This window comes from Aulostomus chinensis, chromosome 16, assembly GCF_037954235.1.
Source record: "Aulostomus chinensis isolate RoL2024-O1b breed Wild chromosome 16, RoL_Achi_v1.0, whole genome shotgun sequence".
Taxonomy (NCBI): Eukaryota; Metazoa; Chordata; class Actinopteri; order Syngnathiformes; family Aulostomidae; genus Aulostomus; species Aulostomus chinensis.
This window is the reverse complement of record NC_141335.1, coordinates 8,089,332-8,104,522: the sequence shown is the minus strand read 5'-3', so window position 1 is coordinate 8,104,522 and position 15,191 is coordinate 8,089,332. Positions and strand designations below refer to the sequence as shown.

At 40.4% G+C, this 15,191-nt stretch overlaps 1 protein-coding gene across 2 annotated transcripts in view; it reads right to left on the bottom strand.

Annotated features, from left to right (window-relative positions):
- Positions 1–14,719, bottom strand: part of bicc1a (BicC family RNA binding protein 1a) — a 70,748-nt gene extending 56,029 nt beyond the window's left edge. For both annotated transcript variants that reach the window (XR_015109385.1, XM_086180173.1), the window contains exon 1: positions 13,995–14,719. Coding sequence is in view for 1 of the 2 variants with exons in the window: in XM_086180173.1 (XP_086036299.1) it covers positions 13,995–14,187 (193 nt within the window). In the remaining variant the exon portion in view is untranslated. The remainder of the gene's footprint in view (positions 1–13,994) is intronic.
- Positions 14,720–15,191: the final 472 nt, after the last annotated feature.

Below are 15,191 nucleotides of genomic sequence, written 5' to 3'. Positions count from 1 at the left end.
AGGAGCAAACACTCCTATTAGAAAGGTACTGTAGGGTAAAGAAATGCCACACACTCATAGCACACAATCAATGCAACTGAGACCATAATAGTTACTTACTAAATTAACACGTGAGAAGAAGAGTATTTCTTGCACACATTTCCACAATTTAAATTCTTTTCCTCACCAGTCGAGTCAAGAATTTAAGTTTACTGTGTTGGCCTCACAGAGCCGTCAAGTCCATCCAGTTCGTTTTTTTTATAGTCAATGCATCAGTGCCAGAATTATCAAGTCAAATCCTTTGTGTCAAAAGGATTTTTATGAAGACAAAAGCTTTTTAGATCACAAAGAGCAAAGAGTTCCTGAAGGCAGTGGTTAAACCCCTCAACTGTAGAGTTGCTAAGGGAAAATCCTCTGCCCTGGCAATAAGACGGTAGGATTTAAATATGATATTTGGGACATTCACGGAAAAGTATTTGCAAGCATTAAAATGAGAGAAGTTATACCCTTGGACAGCATTTCATAACAAACGTCAGCTCCAATCAAGTGTGACATCTCAGGCCACCGTCTGCTTCTTTTCCTTCACTGAAGAGAGATATATCAATATTAATGGCAGGTTTATGAGCGCCGTTGGCTAGAAAAACTACAATTTGAACCAAAGAACTACATTTCCCATGTGAGTAAAAAAGCAGGCGATGGTGTTGTTTTCAAAACAGTTTTTGCAACACGTGCACACAGCAGCGCTCAGCTGACTCAACATGAAAGTATTAACGGCCTTAAGGAGCAAAACATGAACGAACACGCAATGCAACAACACACTGGGAGAGCATGCTCATTAACACGTGACCAAAAAGAGTTTTACCACACAGTACAGATGTGGATCATGAGAGAACCACAGCGCTGCATTTCCAACAGCAACAAAATCATTGCTGTTGCTGCTGTAGAACTGTTTCTAACTACCAAGAAAGAAATCATTTTAGAGGTGCTACTCATTCATAGCAACTCCCATCACATGGGAAGCTTCAGTTCTGGTGGGAGGCAACACCCCGTTTAATTCTTACCGCCGGCTCCGCAGGAGCAAAAATGCCCCTGCAGACCTCACTGTCACTCACACTGACTCATTCCACTTTTGAGATGAGCAAGTGACAGGATGTCAATCACTCACGGTGTCACGGCAACCAAACAAAAAAAAAAACCAGCAGATATGAAAAGTGGAAAAAGGACTGCAGTAAAGTCAGTTTCCACTTTGACAGCACAGTGGAAAAAAGCTATGTTATGCAGTGCATGTCTATTACTAGTCATTACGGTAAGAACGTAAACATGCCCTCACCTTCAGTCGCTCAGTAATGGAGGAAGAAATAATACAAGTATGTATAAATCTAACTACAAAAAAATGCAAAATCTGAAAGAAAAAGAGCGATTGTACAATGGAAATTGTATTTCAAGAAAATACTGACAATGTGTAAATTAAGGGTTTGTTGTGTGAATAACTACATGAATAATTTGTAAAACTGAGTGAAGAACAAACTTCTAAAGACCAAAATGATATCAAAATGACGAGCAACCACCTTCAACAGTGTTTCCACATGACAGCAAACCATCTCAGCATCTCCCCACACCAGGACAAACTGACATCAAGTTCAAAATTCATTTTTCAAATCATTTTCAATGTACTTTGTTCCCGGGGCATTGAAGTGATATCATTGTGGATGTTAAAGATTGCAGTCAAGTGCAATTTGAATATTTTGAATGTAGTCATTGATCAATGATATTCACACCCACCTACACACCACCCAACAGCAAAACTCCTTCTCCCTGCCGCTTGAAATAATCCTGCAAGAATCACTGCTTAAATGATCTGGTAGAGATCTCATATCTCAGTAGACGTCAAAGCCAAAACTTGCATTTCAAAACAAGTGTCACTGTTTGAGTCTTCGGCTAAGCAAGTGACAAATAAATCAAGTAGTTTGAGTCTGCAGCCTTATAGCCACATTTATATTGTCTTACAGTATTATTCTTATCATCTAAACCCACAAAGACGGCTTGAAAGGCAAATAAATTTCTAAATTAATGGAAACAATGCACGCAGTGAGGTGGACATTCAAAGACGGCAGCTGCTCTCATCAATCCAGCCTTAAACGCTTCACCTCAACCCTCCAGGATGTTTCTCCTTGCAGCTGACATCTATTTGGCAGTAATCGGGTTGAAATCTAAATAAAAACAGACAAAAGCCAACACTTGTTTTATTTTTTTTTTAAAGTCTTCAGTATCCATGTGACCTACTTTGGCACAACTTTTAAAAAGTTGGCACCCAAACAAAAGACTCCAGTGCCTGAGAAAGACTTCGGCATCTTCTCCAAGACAACAGCGGTATTTTATCACCGTGTCAGGATTAGGGGAGTCTATGACTACGGGGGGAACCGTCTGCTTTGTGTGATCTTTCATATCAACACTGCCTGTGACGAGTACTGAACTCTCAACGCTGACTTCATAATCTTTGTTTATAAAAGACTTTAGGATGTTTTTATTTTGGGGCAGACAAATATACCTCCTACTACAAATTGGGATGAAATTGATACGCTGTTGAGTCATCATGTGAGATCACTTGTTAAAACCTTCCAACTGAGCTCCAACATTCACTTTGGAGTTACTATTTTGAACGTATCCGAACACGCGCTGATTTAAATCCCGTTAAAAAAGCAGAGTAACTGCACAAGGAAAAATGTAAACAAATACTGTAATCAGATTTTTCACTGAGCGCCCAGCAGTCATTACAACAGTCATAATAAAACCTATAACTTTAAATCTTCAAGTACACTTTTCTCCAAAAGCAGCCTTTGCTTGCCTAAACAGAAGTAGAGTTGGGCAAGAAATCCCCAGTAAAAAAAAAATCACAGTTCAGATCTTAAGTGCATCGTATTTGAATGTTCCATGTCATTAAGATCATTGCAGCAACAATAAATCTTTCTGCATTTCACACTAGATGACGTTTGTGTATGTGGCGACATTCCTGCACCGCCGGGAGGAGACTTACTGCACATGATCTATTGGCAGAGCGGCCATATTGTGGTTCACCCTCTTCTAACTTGAACGTGGATGAATAATTTAATGCTGGAGCTCTTCTAGTTTTTCCTAATGTTATCGTACAGGGGTTGTGTGACGCTCGACGCAATTTATCCACCATATTTACAGCAGCAGATACAGTAGTAACGATTGACTAGCCCACAGTGGCACCTGAGCTGTAGCAATGGCGGAACCAGATATATGAACTACTGTTTGGTCCACAACTACACTTTGTTCAGGAAAGATTTTATGGTGATGCATCTGTATCTAAACTCATAAATTTTTATTTGAAAAAATTATTCATATCAGAAAATCTGCCAAAATAATCACGGTATGAATTTTTTTTCCTCTCACTTTGAAGGAATTTTTCTCACACGGAGGAAGATGTTACAGCCAAAACTCAACACTGGTCATCATATTTCTGCTTCAAGGAGAAGTCACCCTTTGTACTCAATATGGCTTTTTTTTCCCCCTCCCTCTCAAATCCGACGGGGTTGCCGAGCAACTGCGCTATCAAAATAACACACCGAGTACCAGATGTTACTTTCCGGCAAATGAAGACGAACGCCTGCCAGAGACTCGCTGACCTTGAGGTCACACGGATGAGACTAGAAATGGTTAAAGAGTTGTGGTGATATTATACAGGCAGTAAGTCTATACAGACCATTATGATGTAATTCTCTGCGGCAGGAACATCAAGTCCAGGAAATAAGACATGAAGCATGAATCTGTTGTTGGTCACATGTTTGGGTTATCATCTCCTCCTTCATCTTTCTTGTGTAAATGTTGCCAAGTGATTACACAATGCTGACATTCCTGGTGCCTGGTATCTACTGTGTTAGATCCCCCACAGAGCAGAGGGAGTCTCACTTAAGAGATTGAGAGTTGCACTGTAAACATTACATTGTAGTGTTGGGAAACTGCTGACATTTCACATTTATCAGTGTTTCAACCGTTGCACTGTACATCTTTGATGACAAGAGGAATCTGCAGGATTTTAGAGATGGAATTTTTTTTTTCCTCAATGGCCGCTCCACCTCTCATATTATCTCTGGTTGCATGACTGAGCAGCTCAAAGGAAACTCACATAATTCAGTTATGGTCTTTTTTTTTTTAATTTTTTTTTTTTTTAATTTACTTTGGATAAACTTTGACTAAATGAGATTTCCTTTTCTTCTTTTACTTTTCCACACGTTCTCTTTTGCTCAAGGGGGGAATAATCCGGTACGGCCAGAACGAGATCCCCCCCCCCCCCCCCCCCCAAAAAAAAGGTACTCTAATAAAAATGCTTTCTCCTCTCTGATCAGGGTTAGTGGAGAAAACAAACGTTATACTAGATGCTGAATGAGGAGAGAGAACAATAAACCAAAACCAGAGGTTCTCCAAAGATAAACACCAAAAAATTTTTGGAGGGGGGTGGGAGGTGGTGCAGTTGGTTAGGGACTGGGTGGTGTACATGCATGGGTGCATGTGCCTGTATTTATGTGCCTGTTGCAAGCGTGCTGGATAAGAAAGGGGTGCCCCCCCCCCCCCACACACCCAAAAGAAACATTTCTAAAATAGCAACCACAAACCAGACAGAATGTAAATCTGCACTTTGAAAAGGGTTGAAGAAAAAGAGCTTTGAGGGACGTAGAATAACAAGTATTCATTTCAGCCCATTTACAGTTCCAGCAAACATAGAAATGGGTCAGAGCACTCCAGCTCCACTCGGACTGCTGAAATAGGACTCCTGGTTTTATTTTTTTGAGTAATGAATTACAGGTTTTTCCACCGACTGAAGCTCAATTATATTACAGCTCCTGAAAGCTTCATCATGCCCAGGATGAAGGAATTCAATGTGTAAGCAAAGCTAAATAGAATTGTTTAATTGTATCAGCATGTTTCGGTAAAATCTGAAAGAGTGAGAGAAGGCAGGAGGGGGAGGGGAGGGCAGAGTGAGAGAGAAGGTGGCATGAGGCTACTGAGCAGACCCCAGTCAAGTTTCAGTAGTCTGGGTGTTCACATGCACAGCTGCAGTCCAGCCATAGGCACTTATATGCCGTTTTATTGGACTACTATTGTCCCAGTAAACAACAACACAGGAAGAACTGATTTATTGACAGAGGTGCATCCACCTCTGGAACAGAAGGTGCTGGTACACTGGCTACCAGATGCAATTAGTGCTTCGACTAATCGTTATTTCTATTATTGACCGAACTGCTGTTTTTTTTTCATCCTTAAGAAATGTTGAAAAATCTCATCTCAATGTACCAGATAAACTGGTAAACTGACGTGTTCAAATCACTTTTTTCCTGCATTTCTTTCTATATTTACTTCTTTACATAAAAAAGCAGTAAATCTTGATGTTAAGTCTACAGCCAACAAATGGACAGAATTCTTAATTGGGGGGGGAAGAAAGACTGAAAGAAAAGATGAGTTGGCAGTTAATTTTTCTTTTGATGACCCATCTATTCATTATTGCAGCTCTACGTAGCAGCTACAGTATCATGTTTTCCCCAGTTCACCTTTTGCATTACATAAACAATTTAGTAAACACAATGAACTTTTATTCAAGGACTATTGAAGAAAAGCTCCTTAAACCTTGAAATGCATCACCTTCATCCCCGCCACCTGCCACGACGACCGCGCGCTTTTCAACTTCCAGGTTAAATACTGCATCGGGATCTGCTCCGTAAATCAATCCAACATGACCACACGATCTTGATGGTACTTTAGTATGATTCCAGTCAGACTGACGTGTTTACATGCATTTTATGAGTCCAGTTTTAATCAAACACAGTAACCGACTTTTTCTAACATCGTGCAGCAGATAAATTTCCTATAAAACCTACCGGCACGGAAACAAGGTTTTTACATGTTACTTTCCCCAAAGGCAGCACGCCATATTACCGTCCAGTGAAATCCATGTTTCTCAAATTGATGCGCTTTTTCAACTACCTGATTTGTTGAAGGTACAAATGTTTATATCAGGCTGTTTCAAGAAACCGTGACATTCTGGCAGACGTGTTTTCACAGGATAACGTGATGAACAAGTGCATGCACATACTCAGTTCTCGCCCAAAAGTTTCCTCATCCTGATGGAAGCTCATGTAGTTGAGACTGCAAATTTACTTGATTTATGGAAATGAAGACAAACAGAGATGCACAATGAATCTAAATTTCATCAAAAAGGGCTGTGTTTTGTTTGAGGCCATGATTGTGTGTAAAAAAAAAAAAAAAAAAGCATTTTAAATCAAATATTCTGGTGCTGCAGGGATGTTCTGACTACCACATCATTTTCTACAGACACATAGTACAATAACATCCCCTGTAACGTCTCAAATCCTGTTACAAAATCAATATCAGTCACTATAATCACCATTCGGTATTGGAATTTGATTTTTAACCCTGCCGCCCTAAACAGTCAAAATCTGATTGAAAGTAATAATCTTACGCTTTTAACGTAATCCTGCAATCAGACAGATGGCACCAAAACAACTTACCTTCTAAATCTATTCTGTATTCTGTAATATTTAATGAGGTAACACAAAAGGTGACTGAGTGTATGGCCCATGACTGACTGTCTTACATGTAAGGTTTCATCTGCAGCAGCCTCAGATTCAAAATGTTTTAAAAAAAACATTTTGATTGTGGTGACCTCTAACAATGAAACTGCAGATTACAGCGCTTCAACCCCTCCCTTCCTGACCATACAGGAGAACCTACGGTGTCCTGTAGGCTGATTCGCAATATCGCTACACAAAATTTGTCTTATTCAGTTCCGTAGTTTAATGTCTGGGCTGCAGAAACATCAGTCATCTGTTGCTAATAAACATGGCGAACATGGCGCCCCTTTACTCTCGGATTTATTCCTGGACCGTCTGGAGCTGTCGAACGGGGGTCACACATAGGGAAGTCACGATTCCAGAAATGTGGCTGTCGGTACCAATGCCGCTTCATTTCCATTATTCAAAATATTAAATCTAACACCTCTGTTGCAGCTCAGTTTCAGAAATGTTCAGAGCCTCACACTCTCACGCCGCGCTAATGAAACCCTGAAGTCTCCAGTCTGTATTTCCAGAAATCCACAAGATGACCTGCTGCTGCACCTGCACATCACCGCCACACCGCATGGTGTTCGCTAGCTTCAGAACCATTGGAAAACGAGCATCATCACATTTGAAGAGGCTTTTTTGGCACCGATTTGTTCCCCAACCACCGATTTTTGCGACAACCCTCGACTTCCTGTAACCACGTCTCCACAACACTCCCTGATGTTGTGATTGCGCACATTTTTCGTCGATTATTATTACAGTCAAAGACAGATTCTGCTTTTATTTACAATGACGTGATCCATTTTCTGGATTTCATTTGTCTCTGGAAATAACTTTAGTTATTGGGACAATGTGTTCCTGTTGGTTTGGTCTTTACACGAGATTCAAATTCAAATCAGGCATCAATCGAGAGGTCAAATGACATTTTAGTTTACATGCTAACAGAATAAGAGCTGAAAAAGCCTGACACAATACCAACTTGTATATCTACGGATTAGACAATATGTTTTGAATTGATTATTTCACTTGATTGGATTGTTTGGGGCTTTCCTATTAAAACAAGAGCATTTTTTGCCAGAATATTACCAACAGGGTAGATTATTATGAAGCTTTATAGGGATGTTTCTCAATTTTGATTATTTGGATTATTGGATCATTCTATCTTAAAATGGTTAAGCCAATAACAAAGTGTACTTTTGTAAGACTGAAGGAGGGTTCAACCCTGACCTACAGCTAGGCTTGACGTTGCTATCCCCCCTTTTTAGTTCTCAACACTGAGCAAGTGAGGATACTAACCCGCCCCCCAAAATGCTTTCGATCATCCGTCAGTGTTTTCAGTAACATTTTTGTCTGTGTTTAGTTAAGTTGGAGGGTTAGAGTGAGGATTAGGCTATAATGTAAGGATAAAGAGCAGGGAAAGTCCAACAACTCCACAGTGGATATGATGGAAGCTGGGACAACAGACCAGTGTTTGAATACTCGAAAGGGAGCAACAGAGGGAGGGGAAGGAGAGAGAAGAGAAAGCCTGAAGCACATTCCCCACAAGACACTCACTTCCTGTCTAAGAGTCTTACTCAGCAACCAGGGAGGAAGAGGAGGATGAGGCCTCACACATACTCGCTTCATTATGTGTGTATTAGAGACAGAAAAATAATTCTCTAAACAATAAAGGAGGAAGAAAATAGTGAAAACCCTCATTATCATTATCATCATACCCCCCCCCCCCCACCCCTTTCTCATGGAAATAGTTTCCACTGGACTCCAAAACAATATGTTGAACAGAAAACGTGGCCTATACATGAAGCCGCGCATGTGAGAAAACATTTCAAGATGTGATTCAGTTCAACTACACACAAGTTTTTTGGGGGTATTTTTTTTAAACTTTGGCCCCATTTTCAAACCTTTGTGGGCTTAAATATTAGTAACAAAATTGATTGGAATTGGTCCAGTATTAAGGCAGGGAGCGTGAAATGGCTCCAGACTAGTTTGCCAGCTCCCCACTGACAGGCTAAGATGGTTATTATAAGATTATGGACACGATCCCTACAGAGATACACCTTTGTTTATATTTGGCCTCCTATGGTTTAATACTTTGTACACAGTACTGTCTTACTGACTGTTTTTGCTGATAACCTGCCATCCTTTGGGTGCACTGATTCCGGGTCAACAAAAACTTCAGCAATATTACTTCCACTCGGGTGTGCAGCAGGTCTCTCTGCTCTTGGAATGGCAATTTTAGTGGAGCATCTCTCTTTCTATTGCAGCTCATGAAGTGTTTTCAAGATTAGTTTTCTTTAGCATATCCCTGTTAATCTGGCAGTACCTTGAGCCACAACTCAGAAACCACATTTTTATTTTTCAAATTTCTTTTTGATGTCTACAAAACAACCTCGTCTTTTCTTTCCTCCCACTCATTCTCAACCGTCCTTCAGATGGTCTGTCCGTCACTCGTGTTTACGTTGACGCCTTCTTGCAACGACTCACTTCCTGCAAGATTCCTTTAGATACAAATCACGTCAGGGATTTTTTCCATCGCGATATCAGAGCATCACAACAATGTGAGCCGCTCAGTGGGGAAAAACAAGGACTTTTAGTGGATGGAATTTGCCACGGATAAACGCCATTTCATGCTTGACGGTTAGCGTTCACTGCTCAGGATTGGAGCCGTTCCAATAATTCTCGTCCCAATTACTAACTTGAAAGTTGAAAGATAGAAAATTAGGGCCAAAGATGAAAGATACCGCTTAGACATCCTTTAATATATGAGGGGTGGGTATATAAATATGAGTAACGGTTAAAGCTGGAATATTTTCTAATATGGGGGCTCATGCCTTATTGTATTGACGGCTATTTTTTTTTTTATATTTCAAAAATGAAAGCCCAAATGGTTTACATTCAATGTTTTTTTTTTTTAGTTTCTTAGTACATAAGTAGCCAATACTATCTTGGATCTTTTAAATAACATCAAACACTTTGGAAAATATGAATTTACCTACAAAGCGAGATAAAACCATTGCGAGGTTCTGCATGTTGGTTTTGACACTTGTGTGATGAATTCCCCAGCGCTATTTTAATATGATTCACCTTTACACAGAGGATATTACAGTAAGCAGAGTAGTAAAGGATGACACTACAAACACTGTCACTACATGTTTGTTCCATCTCACATGCAGCAGTTTTTCTGCTCTACTGAGACAAAGCGACCCAATAATAGTGTGTGGTTTAGGAGTAGGAAAACAAATTAGTTCAGTGGAGAAAATGATTCACTTAGCTTAATTGTAGGTTGTTGCAGCAGTTACTGAGCAAACATGTTGTTACGACGTGCGTGACACACACACACACACACACACACACACACACACACACACACACACACACACACACACACACACACACACACGGAGGGTATGCTCACTGAACTCTCATCATTACTAATCCGAGAAGGGAAGCCCACGGTCAGGGGGAAGGATAGACTGCTCGTAACCCTCCCCCGGCCCCCCCATGGAAGACCTTATTTCACACACTTGAGTTGGAAAACAAATGTTACTACTTTCCCACACTTGTCCCTTGTCTCTTAACTTCAAAATGTAAAAAAAAAAAAAGAAAAAAAAAAAAAAGAAAGAGCACAAAAGATGTTTCTGGTACACATAAAGCTATCTTTTAAGCTCCCATGCCTGTGTCAAGATCTCCAAGGCATTAACTTGGAAGTTCTATTTCAGGGTGCCAAAAGGACAACAGTGAACCCAGACGGCCGTCCGTGTGACATTTTGTCACTTTCACTCTATTTGCTGATGATTTAAGCCATGCAGTGTGTGTGCCTGCCAGTTTTGGACACAGTAAAACTGTAATTGCTGTGTACTTCATAATTTCCATTTTCTCCTGATGCAAACTAAGCCAAAAAAAAAAAAAAGGCAGATCCAAATAAAGCAGCTGCACATGCTGTTATTTTGCTTCGATGTGGAGTCATGCTGGCTAATCACAGACATCTTTTTTATGGTCAATTTTACTCTCCAGAAACTACATGCCTCTTCACCAGTCAGTCTGACACCTTCCATGTGTCCTCCAAGTTCAGAGATGGTTGGGAAAACATTTTCCAATTGATGATTAATAACTAATAAAACTGTCATTATGGTCTAGTCCTCTAATACATTCATTGAATTTACTGACAAATCTGATTTTTCTTACTATTTACAACAAATTGTGCAGGTCTGTCTGTCATATTCATCATAGAACTAGAGAAATAGAAGACACTTAGAGAGAAAATACCTCCGTCAAGGTGACCTCAGTCAAACCCAACGTCAAAAAATGTCAATTTTTGCTACCTTGAACGGATCAGCCTAATAATTTAATGGTTTCTACTCTGAGCCCGTAATTCACCTGTCTGACAAGTCTTGTTAAATTCAGCTTCATCGCTTTCGCATAATTCTGCATTGATGGTGGTAACCTGAAGAAACAGATTCACATGAAAGGAACAATTAATGTCAATAGTGCTTCGCTCATCATCCCTCCAATGGATAAATGGCTAAGCAGATGGAGGATAGAACCTGGGTATAGCGTTTAAAGACAGCTGTGTTGCTGGAGAGACACAGCTCTTCTACGAGACCGCAGAAAAGCACTCACCCTGTAATGGAACTTGAATCTAATTGACTGAAAAGTAGCAGGTCACATTTGTATTCATTCTAAAAGTCAACTTGAACAAATCACCCAAAAACTGTAATCTGAAGTACAAACACTCATTTGCAGCGTATAAAAGCACCGTGGCCTCTGTTTACCTTCATCGTGCCACCAAATCACAATCACACAAATTAGCTCTCGCGTCTGCACTGACCCGAGACAACTGATGAGTCAAGCATGAGCCGGCTACACGAACGTGATCGCATTTTCACTGTTGTATGACATTTCACAGACCAAGTGATGAAAAAAAATAATGAAATAATCTTATTTATATTTCTAAATGTTATGATCTCCTTTCCCCCCGTATTAATCTGTTCCCATTTATGCAATTTATTACCTTCACTGAAGAGGTCATGTTTTCAGAAACCGTTTGTCAGGATTACACAAAATCAATGAGGCTGAATTTCAACAAACTTGCTGCAGGGGTGTAGTACTAGCCAAGGAAGGACGCATTACATTTTTAACAGGCTCTATTTAAATAAGACCCCAAAAAAAGGGCCATTTTATACATCAAGTTTGGCTGGATTCACCTTGGTGGAGGCATGCATTCTCCAAATGCTCTCTAAATGATTTATATACTTATTCTGCTCACCATTTGAACCAAAAATACTTCAGCTTTCACACAAAACTTTTAAATGCACATGCAGCAGCCGAATCCATATGCAAACACAAACTTCGCCGCGGTCTCAGACAAATTCATATAAGACCTTCAGCCCTATGTGGTCACCGATAAGCTTCCATTAGGAACAAGTGCAGATGAATCCTGAATGTGGCAACAAGCTGAGAGGGTTAGTGTGATTTGACAGTAGCTCTCTGCCAAAGGTCAAGCGCTCTTATATTTCCAGGAAAGACAAGCCAGCGATACAGTCACACACTATAAAACCGAATAAAAAAAAACATGCTGGACTTCTGAAAGTTATTTAATCACAGTCCAAACCCCCGGTCTTCATGATGTACCATGTCAAAATCTTCAGCTAATCCAATCAAAACACAGCCAGATGTTACACAGCTCTAACACAACTGGATGAGACTAAAAGAGCTATTTATCAGGATTCGAATGTACCTTCATGGCATCCAGACAAAAAAAATAACGATTTCTGATCCGAGGAGTGGAAACAAAACGAAAACCATGACTGAGGCTTTTGTGTCATCAGTAGCGCATGATGTGAAAAAGATGCTGGGAAAGCTACGTACAATGTGACCAGACATCCTGGATTATTCCTAAGGGACAGAGGTCAAAGGTTAAAGCAGTTTCATCGTTGAGATAATGTAGCCTTTGAAACTGAACCTACAAATGAACAGAAAAAAAGAGCAGGCGACCAAACACGAATACATCTCTGCTGCACAATGTCAACATGAACTTACAGCAACTAGGAAACAAGATGTTAGCAAAGATAGAAGACTAAACTACAATAATAAAAACACATTCACAACACAAATCCAGACCCTGCGAGTGTGTGTGTGTGTGTGTGTGACGTGGCACGTGGTATGTGCGGGACACTTGGATACAGGGCCGGTCTCTTGGTTAAGTTGTTTTCCTGGAAGAGTTCGGGATGACATGGAGCTTTGAGGAATGTACTGAGCAGCGAGGCAGCAAAACGGAGGACAGCATGTGTGCGTCCATGTGTTTGAGTGTGTAGCAAAAATTAAAAAAAAACAAACAAAAAAAACAAATGATAAACACAAGCTGTTAAGACACAACTAACAGCCACAACAGCAACACTATCCCAATCATCAACACTTAAAAAAAAAAAAATCACATTGGTTTTATTTGTTAATAGAAAAGATTACGTCCCTCCTGAGGTTCTGTTAGGCTCCTTCCCGTTTGTCGTCTTTCTGGGGTGTTGATTCAGATTCCAACTCACTTAGCTAATGCTACACTATCCCTCACATTTATATCTTGAAATACCTGATAAATGACCTCAATCTGGGGGTTTGCAGGGTCTCAACAGAGTCGGCCCTGGCTCTTTATGAGCCTGTCATTGCTTCACTGTTCACTGTTGCTTGCACGTCATTAGAGCACTTGCAGAGTTCTGTCAGCGAGACAGTAGAATTAATCAATAACACTCATTAAATTGTAATTAATTAAGACTTTGTTGCAGCCGAAATCCTGTAACAGCTCCAGGTTATCATTTAACAGTTTATTTTTCTTGTGTGAAGCCAATTTATTAAAGTAACAGTCCGTACTCACGCTATTTTGCTATTAACTAAGCAGAATAAATGTTCAGGATAGTTTCAGTTTACAAACAAATACCCACCGTGAGTTTCTACAGCGACACCTGGTGGATGGAACATCTAATTACACGCTAAATAGTCAACATGACGTATCCATCAGAATTGTCTCTCGTTTCTGATCTTCCGTCTCTAAACTCCAGTCAGCACGCCTGTATAAACTCTACTACCAACTCCTGTGGTAAACGTGATATTTTCTAATGACGACGCTGATTGGGCGCTAATTTTCTGAGTTTAATTGCACTGATTGGAGATCACGCACATGACACGCGTGTGTGTCTTTAACACGCAAATGTCTTTTCTTACGATTTTAAGTCAGTGAAATCAGTTTGTTTTGAGCTGAAAACGCAACTTTACACGTGTGAGTTTAACAAAGGCCCATCAGAAGGCTTCGGCTTCTCGGAACAAGAGCGGGAGGCAACAATTACCCACGAAACGTGGAAATTAAAAAGCGCATTATTGAGTGAAAGTAGTTCAATGTATCACCAACTTCAGAACGTTTTTCTTTACCTAATAACATGACTTCCAACTTCTTACGGTCCACACGGAACCTCTCCTCAGTCCACTCCGGGTCAGGCAGCTGATGGGGTCCGCTCAGGTCTTCCTCTGACCCAGGGAGTGGAGAGTCGGTACTGCGCTCGCTGTTCGAGCCCTGGTCCGACTGCTGCAAGTATCCGCTTAAAGTGTCGCACTGGGCAGCCATTGCGCTGCACAGCAACTTCTCCAGTGGCCACTGCGTTTTATTCAAAGTTGAGTTGGGAGCTGGAGAAGTTGAGCTCGGGGCGTCTGTTAACTTTTTTTTTTCCTTTTTTTTTTTTTTTTTTTTACTCCGGGGTGTTGTGGGAGTTCATTTCAGCAGCGTAGTTGAGTTTCTCCAACAGTCTCTTCAAGCCCCTCCGTTTTCCCCCATTAGACAGACTTCTAAAAATAGGCAGGAGCACACGGTCCGCTCTCTGTAGTTGGTCTGCCGAGTTAACGCAGCACCGCACAGCAAACATACCAACCAACTCCTCAGGAAAGTTTCACGTGTCATCCTGCAAAAAAAAAAAAAAAAAAAAGAGACTCCTCCCAGACTTTTTTTTTGTGTGAATCCACCTCCTCCTGGTTTACTGAAAAAGTTCAGTTTTGTGAAAAATGCAGTGGTTTGAATATTTTTTTTGTGGGTCAAGCAAAAAAAAAAAAACACTTTTATGTCTCATTCATGTGAAACTGAGGGATGAAGGCCAATTACAGACCCCCCCCCCCCTTCCACAAAACAAAAAATAAAAATAAATCTGTTTTTCTGAAATGATCCAAGTCAACTGAGGACAGGCAGTGTTGGTTTGAGAATAATCTTATACTTTTATATGTGTACATATTTTTAAAAATATCTTTACGAGCCCCCTTTTCCGTAGGCTGTAGGTTTACAGAGGAAACACTACACCTCCTGAGCGGTTAAAGGAAGTAATACAGGAAATTGAAACCAAAACAAATGTGGAGCATGTAAATGAAACAGGACATGAAAGGCTACAAAAAAAAGATGCTGTGTGTGGTAAATTGCATGCAAATGTTTCTATAGAAATATAATCGTAGCAGAATTATAGGGTTGGCCTCATGGTGTAGCCAGGACATGATTAATGGACGCTTGCAGGGATGTATGGCTCTGCTAAAAACACTTTTCCATGTTAAATTTACATTTTTACAGTTGACGTCTTTCTGATTTGGAAT